The 12,288-nt window shown below is 38.7% G+C and overlaps 1 protein-coding gene across 2 annotated transcripts in view; it reads left to right on the top strand.

Moving 5' to 3' along the window:
* The window catches only part of LOC126234653 (lysophospholipid acyltransferase 6), a 151,304-nt gene extending 139,585 nt beyond the window's left edge, over nt 1-11,719 (top strand). For both annotated transcript variants that reach the window (XM_049943385.1, XM_049943386.1), the window contains 3 exons: nt 1,523-1,720; nt 3,358-3,509; nt 10,313-11,719. In XM_049943385.1, the coding sequence (XP_049799342.1) occupies nt 1,523-1,720; nt 3,358-3,509; nt 10,313-10,451 (489 nt within the window). In that variant the 3' untranslated portion in view covers nt 10,452-11,719. The remainder of the gene's footprint in view (nt 1-1,522; nt 1,721-3,357; nt 3,510-10,312) is intronic.
* Nucleotides 11,720-12,288: the final 569 nt, after the last annotated feature.

The following is a 12,288-nucleotide window of genomic DNA, read 5'->3' on the forward strand; positions in this document are numbered from 1 at the left end:
TGTTATTGTTGTGTAACCACTCCACCACAGGCCGTGCATTATGAACAGGTGCTCAATTGGGTTGAAAGATGCAATCCCCATCCCCAAATTGCTCTTCAACAGTGGGAAGCAAGAAGGTGCTTAAAACATCAATGTAGTCCTGTGCTGTGATAGTAACACACAAAACAACAAGGGGTGCAAGTCCCCTCCATGAAAAACATGACCACACCATAACACCACCGCCTCCGAATTTTACTGCTGGCACTACGCACGATGGCAGATGATGTTCACTGGGCATTCACCATACCCACACCCTGCCATCACATTGCCACATTGTGTACTATGATTTGTCAATCCACAAAACATTTTTCCTTTGTTCAGTCATCCAATGTGTACACTCCTTACACAAAGCAAGGCATCATTTGGCATTTATCAGCGTGATGTGTGGCTTATGAACAGCCACTCAAATACGAAATCAATTTTCTCACCTCCCACATAACTGTCATAGTACTTGCAGTGGATCCTGATGCTGTTTGAAATTCCTGTGCAATGGTCTGGATAGATGTCTGCCCATTACACATTACGACCCTCTTCAACTGTCAGCAGTCTCTGTCAGTCAGCAGGTTGGCCTGTACGCTTTTGTGCTGTACATGTCCCTTCACATTTCCATTTCACTATCACATCAGAAACAGTGGACCTAGGGATGTTTAGGAGTGTGGAAATATCACGTACAAACGTATGAGAAGTGACACCCAATCACTCAACCATGTTCAAAGCCTATGAGTTCTGCAGAGTGTGCTCCATTCTGCTCTCTCACAATGTCTAATGACTACTGAGGTCGCTGATATGGAGTACCTGGTAGGAGGTGGCAGCACAATGCACCTAATATGAAAAACACATGTTTTTGTGGATGTCCAGATACTTTTGATCACATAGTGTACATTTTTTGAGATCTGAGTTTTTTCATGTCAGAGATGTCAGTACTGATGTGTCCAACATGAGAAAATTCATCAGCTAGGGCACCAACCATCTGTTAGATCAAAGTTGCACAGTTTAGTTTGTTTGGTTACTAGACCTACGAGTCTACTTTTCATTATGCATATTTTCAGTCACTTTTTTTGAAGTATCAGCATTGTAGCTCAACATTCTGTTCCCTCATTATTGTTGGCCTATATATGATGCACAACTCTTGTGAAACTGAGCAGCTGCAGATCCTTTTGCGTGCAAAAACAGTATTACAGCCTGCAGTTGAAAAGTGGTGGGAGCAACAGTTTTCGAATTCATTGTTATCTGCTTTCAGCTGCTGGCATGTGGCTTCTGAATCAATACAATGACTTTTGTGGCTTCATAAACAATCAGTAGGTGGTGCTGCCTTCATAAAACTTGTTCTGAGCTGCTATATTTAAATGTACACAAACAGTCCCTACCTTTCAAACACCCTTCCGTTCCCTAGGAAATATCTTGGAAACTGTGTTTTCCTAATTCAAAACATCTGAAGTGCGGTTATTGCATATGGTAAACAGCAGTTTTCTTTCTTTTTCAGCTTGGTCTAAGCCTGCATGACAGTATTGAACAGTGGAACAAAGGGACAACTCGGTGGTTACGTATGATTGTGTATGAAAGGGCTGGTAAAATGAAGACTGTATTAACTTATGCTCTGTCAGCCCTTTGGCATGGTTTTTATCCTGGATACTACCTCACTTTTATGAGTGGAGCCTTATTCACCTTTGCAGCACGTGCAGTAAGTTATTGATTTATGTGGACTTACAAATGTCTGTGCATATGCATACACAGATAAAATTGCATGGAGGGGGACTGTTGTGCTTATGGAATATCATTTTACAAGTACCCAGTAAATCAGTATAAAACAAACTAGTTGGTGTATAAAAAAATGAATGATTTAAGGTAACCTTATAGCAGAGACACTGTGTAGTGGAAAGAGGTTGAGATGATGTAACTGAATTTTACTATCAATTCAGCCCAAACAGCCACAGTGACAGAATGCCTATTTCAAGTATAGATCTAATTAAGGTGGCCCTATACACTAGTAATATCTAATTATACACTTGCTTGACTAGCTGGCACTAGAACAGAAATGTTGCAACATAATAATATAAAATAAATTGTGATGGTGCACAATGGTGCTTAACTGTGGTAACAGTTTGACGGGTAGCACTTGATGTGCTACATCTAACGCAACAACATCTAAATAACTTCGCTGCCCCCTGGCACTCAATGATTTAGTCACTATGACCGAAAGCCTTACACAGACACTTGTAGATAGCTGTTCCTGGTACTCCGTAAATAGTGACTGCTAAGTTGGAATTGTGTCTTTTGATTGGAACTGCAAGAACTACAAGAACTGTGAAGCTGCTGGAACGAAGCAAACTTCAGGAATTGTAGGAACTGAGTTAGTGTTGGTAGCACATCATCTTTTTTGCTTGTTGGCGGAAAGATCTCCATCTTTGCCAGTATGAGGCAGATGAAAAGTAATCTAACATTGCCAACATTCTCTCTGGTGGCTGCAACACTATTGGTGGATGAATATGATATGCTGAAGGACATGGGGCTTAAGCAGAAGATATCCCAGTTCGCAAGCACTGCCTTGAAGCAATTACCCAGAAGTGAGAAGGCACCTGGAAAGTGATTGTGCCTGTGTGGTGATGGCCTCTCATGGTATTGCTATGTACCTCTCAAGCTATGTGCACAGTAAAAGGTATTCAACTAGGAACTTTAACACTGCAGCTCAGCTTTCATACTTGCCTTCTTCTTCACTGGATGCAGGCAGGGGAGCTAGGAAAAAGAATCCCTTATAAGTTGCTAATGAACATGGTTCCATGTGAGTACTTTTCATCCACATGTTTTTTATTATTATTATTATTATTATTATTATTATTATTATTATTATTATTTTTTACACTTTTCCCTCAAATGAGGAGTAGTTATGAGGTAAGGTGTAGTCAGTCATATGTCTAAGGGTTAAGGTAGTCAGTTTGGAGTTGGCAGGATATAGGGTGTGTTGATGTTACCTTCCTATATACCAAGCATCATGGATACTCATGTCATAGGTCACCCTTTTTTGTTACATTTCATAACTGTGCAAGTTATCTATACTTCAGTCTGATATAATATTCAAAAGGTTATCAAAGCAAATTCATACTGAATTTATTAACTTTTAAAGGGAAATAAACTGTTACATTGGCTCAACACAAACTGTGCTTGCAGGTAAAACAAAAAATGTGTCTTTTTGGCATTATTTTATCGTATACTTGTACATGCACCAGTTTCTTATAAGTTTGAAATTGTGAGTCCTCTGGTTTCCTCTTAATTTCCTAATTTGTGTGTGAGAGTAATAACACAAATTTTCTCTCCTTTCAGGTGCGAAAAACAATTCGACCCTATTTTCTGGGTTCAGAGGTTTCAAAGACTGCATATGATGTGCTGACCATGCTAATAACACGTGTTATCATGGGTTATATTACATTTAGCTTTATTCTTCTTGAGTTTTGGCCCAGTGTTCGACTGTATTTGTAAGTAAAGCTGCACTTACCTAAACATATACAAATAAGAATCAGAATTTACTGTAGCCACTTGTTGTTTACTGAAAGTAAAGTGTTTGAAGTTAAATTTATAGTCTTCAGTGAAATCTTAATAACAGTGCAACATCATAAAACTAGTTTAGTTGGTTTTCCATGAAATGTTCAGAAACAATTTAATTTAACGTTTCCGACCCTACATTGCTCAACCATGCACCACTTTTCTTTAATTTCACAAACTTTTTTCTTAAATAATACCTTTTCTCTAACATTCCTTACATAGAAGTTCATTTGATTTAAGTAGCCTCATTTTAGTGTTAATGTATTCCATGCCCTTATTGTAGTAAGCGCACTTCAGGTAGACTTAGACAACCTTTCTAGTAATATGTAACACTTCCACAAGCCTTGATAACAGTTCTGCATGAGATGCTGGATATTAGTGTCCAACAAGTCCTATAGCTAATTCATATTTTCTGGATATGTTTCTGTGGCCAGAAACAGTGGTTATGTGTGGCATGCTTGTGTGTGTGTGTGTGTGTGTGTGTGTGTGTGTGTGTGTGTGTGTGTGTGTGTGTGTGTGTGTGTGTGTTTGTCTACTATTTTTATTGTGCCTGTCTGCAACTCAGTATCTCCTTTATATGGTGACTACCAATCTATCCTTTTCACAATACTGTCAAAATGGGAACAGTGTTAAATTTCCTCCAGAGATTCCCATATATTTCTGCCACACCATCTCCATTACATTTTTGTATGGATTGTGTTGTTCTATTATAATTCTAGCAATACACCTCTGAATTCCTTCAACATCTGTTGTCAGTCTATTTCTTAGTATCTCAAAATACTGGAGCTCTAGAACAGGCTTCACTTGCATCTTGTCTGCAGTTCCTTTACAGATGCAGCATTCCCTCCCAGTCAGTTTAAATAACACATCTCGCACAAGTTTTTACCTTAGCCACATGAAGCAGAACCACTCAGAGCAACTGTGCTGCATGTCCTCACCTTTTATGATAAACACTCAAAATTCTGACCAATTAGAGATATATCCATTTGCAGGCATTGCAACCACCCCTGTCAGGACAGAGTGTCCTGTGGATGTGCTGCAAATGCTAGCTGAACTATCTAGGCAAGTTGCAACTCTCCAAATACAGTGTTCCAGCCATGTGCTACAACTGTAGCTCTCTTCTAGCAGTAACAGGCACTCACCCACCAGTGACAGTATCTGCTCATATCACAGAAAATTTGAAGCTGCAGCCCAGCAGTGTCAACCACCACAGGGAAAACACCACCAGAAATCAATAGCGATAGTGGTCAATATCAAATGGCATAGCTGTCAACTGTGCAGAACAGAGAACTTGACTGTGTTAAAACTCCTCATTCATACAGTTGATGACACCTAAATATATCCATCCTCTCACCTGTTGTGATATAATACTGATGGCAGTTGTCTGTAAACTGCAAATGGATTATCTTTAAAGACCTATCGCCACATCAATTTGTATGTCATTGGCAGCTTCAATCTTTGTTGTGACTTTGTATGGAGATTTATTGTTGCTGATGTGTGTAAGTAATTGTTGGAGGAGTTTCAAATCCACATTCAGCCATACACATTTAGGTTTCCACGATCCTCCTCCTATCCTTGAACCATTCTGAATTTGAATGACTACTATGATGATGGGACATTAAACCCTGTCTTCCTTTGCTACTTCCTTTCTGGAGCAGATTTCTTATTTTGTGGTGCCCTCCCAGGTCTTTGCCTGTTTGAATCTACATCACAGTTGTCTCCTCATGCACACCTATGCCATATCATCAGAGTTCCATTACGTATGTATTGAAGACCTACTTTTAATGTTGTACAGTGAGGCAGACATGTAGCCCAACAACAGCAGCTGTTCACTAAATGAAAATAACACAGCTTAGTGGTTAAGCTTCAAATCTGTGTGTGTGTTTGTGTGTTTTTTATTGTGTCTATCAACATACCATCACTTTCTCGTTTGGTTTTTTATTGTGTCTATCAACATACCATCGCTTTCTCGTTTGGTAAGTTACAGCATCTTTGTTTTTATATATATATATATATATATATATATATATATATATATATATATATATATATATGGTTATAATAGAGGGAAACATTCCAAGTAGGAAAAATATATCTAAAAACAAAGATGATGTGACTTACCAAATGAAAGTGCTGGCAGGTCGACAGACACACAAACGAACACAAACATACACACAAAATTCAAGCTTTCGCAACAAACTGTTGCCTCATCAGGAAAGAGGGAAGGAGAGGGAAAGACGAAAGGATGTGGGTTTTAAGGGAGAAGGTAAGGAGTCATTCCAATCCCGGGAGCGGAAAGACTTACCTTAGGGGGAAAAAAGGACGGGTATACACTCGCACACACACACACACACACACACACACACACACACACACACACACACACACACACACATATCCATCCACACATATACCTTTTTTTTTTACAGGAAAGAGGGAAGGAGAGGGAAAGACGAAAGGATGTGGGTTTTAAGGGAGAAGGTAAGGAGTCATTCCAATCCCGGGAGCAGAAAGACTTACCTTAGGGGGAAAAAAGGACGGGTATACACTCGCGCGCACACACACACACACACACACACACACACACACACACACACACATATCCATCCACACATATACAGACACAAGCAGACATCTCACAAGCAGACATGTTTAAAGACAAAGAGTTTGGGCAGAGATGTCAGTCGAGGCAGAAGTGCAGAGGCAAAGATGTTGTTGAATGACAGGTGAGGTATGAGTGGCGGCAATTTGAAATTAGCGGAGATTGAGGCCTGGTGGATAACTAGAAGAGAGGATATATTCAAGAGCAAGTTCCCATCTCCAGAGCTCGGATAGGTTGGTGTTAGTGGGAAGTATCCAGATAACCCGGACGGTGTAACACTGCGCCAAGATGTGCTGGCCGTGCACCAAGGCATGTTTAGCCACAGGGTGATCCTCATTACCAACAAACACTGTCTGCCTGTGTCCATTCATGCGAATGGACAGTTTGTTGCTGGTCATTCCCACATAGAATGCATCACAGTGTAGGCAGGTCAGTTGGTAGATCACGTGGGTGCTTTCACACGTGGCTCTGCCTTGGATCGTGTACACCTTCCGGGTTACAGGACTGGAGTAGGTGGTGGTGGGAGGGTGCATGGGACAGGTTTTACACCGGGGGCGGTTACAAGGGTAGGAGCCAGAGGGTAGGGAAGGTGGTTTGGGGATTTCATAGGGATGAACTAAGAGGTTACGAAGGTTAGGTGGACGGCGGAAAGACACTCTTGGTGGAGTGGGGAGGATTTCATGAAGGATGGATCTCATTTCAGGGCAGGATTTGAGGAAGTCGTATCCCTGCTGGAGAGCCACATTCAGAATCTGATCCAGTCCCGGAAAGTATCCTGTCACAAGTGGGGCACTTTTGTGGTTCTTCTGTGGGAGGTTCTGGGTTTGAGAGGATGAGGAAGTGGCTCTGGTTATTTGCTTCTGTACCAGGTCGGGAGGGTAGTTGCGGGATGCGAAAGCTGTTGTCAGGTTGTTGGTGTAATGCTTCAGGATGGATGGATGGATGGATATGTGTGTGTGTGTGTGTGTGTGTGTGTGTGTGTGTGTGTGTGTGTGTGTGTGTGCGAGTGTATCCCCTTCCTTTTTTCCCCCTAAGGTAAGTCTTTCCGCTCCCGGGATTGGAATGACTCCTTACCTTCTCCCTTAAAACCCACATCCTTTCATCTTTCCCTCTCCTTCCCTCTTTCCTGATGAGGCAACAGTTTGTTGCGAAAGCTTGAATTTTGTGTGTATGTTTGTGTTCATTTGTGTGTCTGTCGACCTGCCAGCACTTTCATTTGGTAAGTCACATCATCTTTGTTTTTAGATATATTTTTCCCTCATTGGAATGTTTCCCTCGGTGCAGTTCCAGTGTTCTGACAAATGAGTGCATTTTTAAATGGAGATTTTAATATTTCAGCATTCTGTTTGTCCACTTTAAACACCAGACTGATTCACAAGTGGCTAATCAAATGTTTTATTCCATTTATTGACTTTACACAATGCTGTAATTTCTTAGGATTTATTGTCTTATTCAAGAGGGAAAGGTTGACTTGGTATTCATCAAAGCAGTAGATTTCTTCCCCAAATGTTGATTACATGTTTATTGCTTTTCTCCTAGAACTTTTACCAGAATCTGCCCATAAAACTATTTAGGGCAGTACATTCAGTCCATCCTATAGATCCATGAGTTGATATTAAATTTTCTCTATCACATTTCAGCTAGGTGACTCTCAACAGCTGTTTAATTCTTGGAAAAATAACATACAACTGTCCAGTTGAATACTTTATTACAATAAATAGTGCGTCAATTTTTTTTTTCTTTCAGTTCCTGTAAATTCTCTTTCATAGCGAAAGTGTAATAATACTTGTTTTTGTAACATTTACAAACTCATTGTTAAACTGAGAGGTATCATTGCTGTTTCATTATCTTGTGTTGTTGAAAATTTGTATAATTCTTCTTTGGGTTTCAACCAAAATTCATTTGGTGGCAGCTACTTTTTGCAATGACTTCATGCAGTATTGTTATATGCAAACACACTTACATACAGAGTATCTACCTTGTGGAAGGTGACTTAAACATAACTCTTTTCATAAAAACATTGTCAAGAAATGCCTTGGATATCGCAAGGTGTTAGTGAGGTGGAACTGACGGCTCCTCACCAAGGAACAAAGAAATATTCATGTTGTACTGTACTCCACTCAGTGAATGAAAGATGATGTAGATGCAGAGACTATCCATATATCACCAATTTTGTGTCTTGATTCAACACTTCCTAGCACCTAGATCTCCATGCAACATTATTGTGATCTAATGTAACTTGGGAGTATTTCAAGGGGCTGCTACAGGACTGTTACTGTTCATGATATATTTACATGAGCTGGTGGACAGCACTGATAGCTCCATGAGACTGTTCACAGATGATGTTGTTGTATGTAGGAAAGTTACAAAACCTGAAGAAGTTAAACACTTCTTGTTAGGATTAGCAGATGTCATTGATGGTACATAAATGGAACGTAATGTGTGTGTGTGTGTGTGTGTGTGTGTGTGTGTGTGTGTGTGTGTGTAAATAGGTGGAAAAGCCCATTTGTGGTCCATTACAATATTTGCTATAAATCACTGGAAACGGCAATAACTGTAAAATAAATGGCATAACTATTTTGAGCAACCTAAAGTAGAACAGCCACATAAAACTATTGTAGCAAAAACAGGTGCCAGGCTGAGAATCCTAATGAAGTGTAATTCATCCATAAAGGAGGCATATTCCAACTCGTTGTTTGAACACTTCCTGATCTGTCTGGGATCCTTACAAAGTAGAATTAGTGAGGAGGTTAGAGAAACTGAAATGAAGAGTGATACATTTTAACATGTGTTTGATCAGTAAGTGCAAGAGCATTATGGAAATTTTCATCACACTCCAATAGCAGAATACTACATAATAAAGCTATATGTATGCATGCAGACTCAAATAATGAATGAAAATTTGCACCACAGCCAGGTTTGAATCCCAGCCTTGAAACATATTTTCATTTGTCACCTCAGTCTGCATATTAAATACTGCAAAACAGATTTTGTGCATCATTGAGACATCTACTGTTAAAATTCCTAGAGCATACATCCCAAGAATAGTGGAGCAGCATACTATTCCTTCCCATACATCTCTCAGAATAAAACACCTGAAAAACAAGATGTGAAGGCTCGTACAAAGGCTTAACAATGTCATTCTTCCCATGCAATGTTCATGAATGGGATAGCAAAGCCATACAAATGATAGTGGTACCAGAATGCCCTCCACCATATACCATATGGTAGCTTGCAGAGTGTAGATATACATGTAAACTTTTGTTCGTGACTTACAGTTTGAGGATAAGTGTGAGGGTTTTTTTCATGACAAGTGGTATCATGAATCAGTTACTATACACCAGAGAAGATGATTCAGAGGATGAATGCTGGCTAGAGAAAAATGCAAGGAAGGGCTTTTACATGTACATATACATACGTACCCTGCAAACCATTTTGAAGTGCAAAGCAGAATGTAAAATTGTACCACATATTAGTGCTTCTTCTCATTCTAATCACATATCCCGGCCAGAACTTTTGTGTCAATAATGAAAGTTTTAGAAACTGTCTTTGTTCCAAAATATGCGTCATTCATTGATTTTTATCACAGCAAAAAGATAATTAATATAGCATACAACAGCAAGTTGTTGGTAAATGGGAAAGCTGCCTATCACAGGAAATGATGCATGATCCACTCAGGACATTCTTCTTCTGCATGAAAACTCACACCACATGCCAGTAATTAATTCCAAGTAATTCACTGTACAACTTTCTTATAGTTCTGGTTTATCTATCCCCAATGAATTCAAACATTTGGGCTTTTAAAAAAAGGAGTTACAAGGACAACATTTAGAGTTGTCTCTTGGAGGCCCTCAGGTCCCCTCTCGCCTTTTCTAACAAATGCATCATGAGGCTGCATATCTAGTAGAAAAATGTGTATATTTGTTGAAGGAAACTATATAAAAAACTATGAAATGCTTTTGTAATTTTATCCATCACAAAAAATGCAGTTTAGTTTTGAATGAGCCTTGTGTAATCCATGAAAGACAACAGTACTAAAATACTTTGCACCTATCATAAGAAAATAAAAATATGCTTTCACTGATATTATTTTATGTTACTGACTAACGTGCCCTGGTGAAATTTATTTTTCAGGCATATGTACCTGTGGCTCCACATTTTGGGCATTCTGGCCTTGGTTGTACTGCCTCGCCTATTCCCGCCATCTAAGGAAAGGCGTGTTGCTGCTTCCAAACCTATTTCCAATGGTGTGGCTGCCAACAAATATGACTGAATTATTGTGTAAGCCTTTTTAAATAGTAATATTGTATATATAACAAACATATGAAGACAGAGAGAGACTCGCAGAAAATACGTGACTTACTGGTGTACATGTTATGCTTGCAAGTAAAAGGTAAAATATTTTCTTTTAACTTTATTTTAGTCTTTTGATATTGTAAGAGGCAAAATAAATTTAACAGACCCATCTAGTAATGAATGTTGAACCGATATTTGTTAAAGGTTGTCTAGTTTTGTCAAAAACTTTTAGTCATGTGGACTGGGTTTTAAGTTGGACCAAATGTCAATGTTTTAAAAACATGCATTTTAAAATAAAAGTGTAATTCAGTGTTTGCTGAAAGAAATGTTTTTACTATTTGACCGTTAACTGATGGACTGTATATTTTAACAAAATGTTTTAAATGTTATACATTTCATATAATCATATTTTCATGGATGTCATATACAAGATATGAAACCCATCATTGTGAGGATGTATGTATATCTCATGTTGTCACTTTGTACTGGTGTTAGTAACAAAGATATATTTTACATTGTCCAATTATCTGGCAATCACAATATGTAACTAATAAACCCTCAAAAGTAAATTTCGATTACTGTTAATCATGTATACATAAAGGCACAACTGCATCAACATGCATGTGTTTAACAGTTATAGGTAGTATCTGTTCAGCTGAGCATCACATTTGTTGGAAATCATTGTAATCACAACTCAGTTTCATTTTCATAATTATCACTGAAACATTTAAAAAATTATATCTTGCATGTAAACTAAATTTTACGGACTCACTGTAGAACAATGAGGCTTTTGCAAGTTTATAGTAATTTTGCTTCATGCTGTATAATTCTGTTGCAATATCCAGTGCTTCCCCCATGTATATGTTAATGGCACAACATAGTATAACCCATATTTACAGGTAACTTCTTAAATGTACTGCTCCAGTACGAATGTTGCGTGATTCAGTGGTAGCCATGTTATTGCCTGGCTACAGGCAACACTATTATCTTATCAACTGTGTATGCGTTTGACAACAAATTATTTCAGGCAAAACTTATGTGTACAGATGATGCAGCTCTTTTTGTATACAATTTGCATTTAACTGCAACTGCAATTTTTGTAAAGCATATATTCTAGAATGACTGAGAAAACTAATACATGCAATGACATGTTATTTGATCTCTTTATTGCCTCTTTTTGTGCATTTCCTCAGAAAGAGTCAAAGAACTATCCCTTATAATAAAGTGTGATGGTGCTACACTGTGTATGTGTGATTATTTTTATTACAGTGTATTAATTTGTTCATATGTATATATGTGCTGCTGCTGCTGCTGCATAAACCAGTGTTTACTGTTGCTTATCTTCTAAAAGTACAGACATCTCCTTGGGTTATTGCCTTAGAAAGCTGTATAAAGTGCAAGGAATTGCAGCTTCTGTGCTTCATCCAGACAGGAGGCTATGCCAGCAAAAGTGTAGCTCTGACTGTACCATTCTCGCTATATTGGCCTGAAATGGGTTCATAAAAGTATGTGGCAAATTGCTGGATGGATGTCAGGATTAAGTTCTATAGGCATATGTAAGCAGCTCTTCATAAGGACAATAACACCAAAACCTTTCCTTCTGAGTGGAACTTTACATCCTAACTGATCCTCCTCCCTTGAAAAAATAAAATTTGATTTCTCATCTACATCTATACTCCGCAAGTCACCATGAGGTGCATAGCAGGAGGTATGTCCCATTGTACCAGTTATTAGGGTTTCTTCCCATTCCATTCACATATGGACGATGGGAAGAATGATTGGTAGAATGCCTCTGTGCAGTATTATTTTAATCT

The sequence above is a fragment of the Schistocerca nitens genome, chromosome 2 (genome assembly GCF_023898315.1).
Source record: "Schistocerca nitens isolate TAMUIC-IGC-003100 chromosome 2, iqSchNite1.1, whole genome shotgun sequence".
In the NCBI taxonomy this organism is placed as follows: domain Eukaryota; kingdom Metazoa; phylum Arthropoda; class Insecta; order Orthoptera; family Acrididae; genus Schistocerca; species Schistocerca nitens.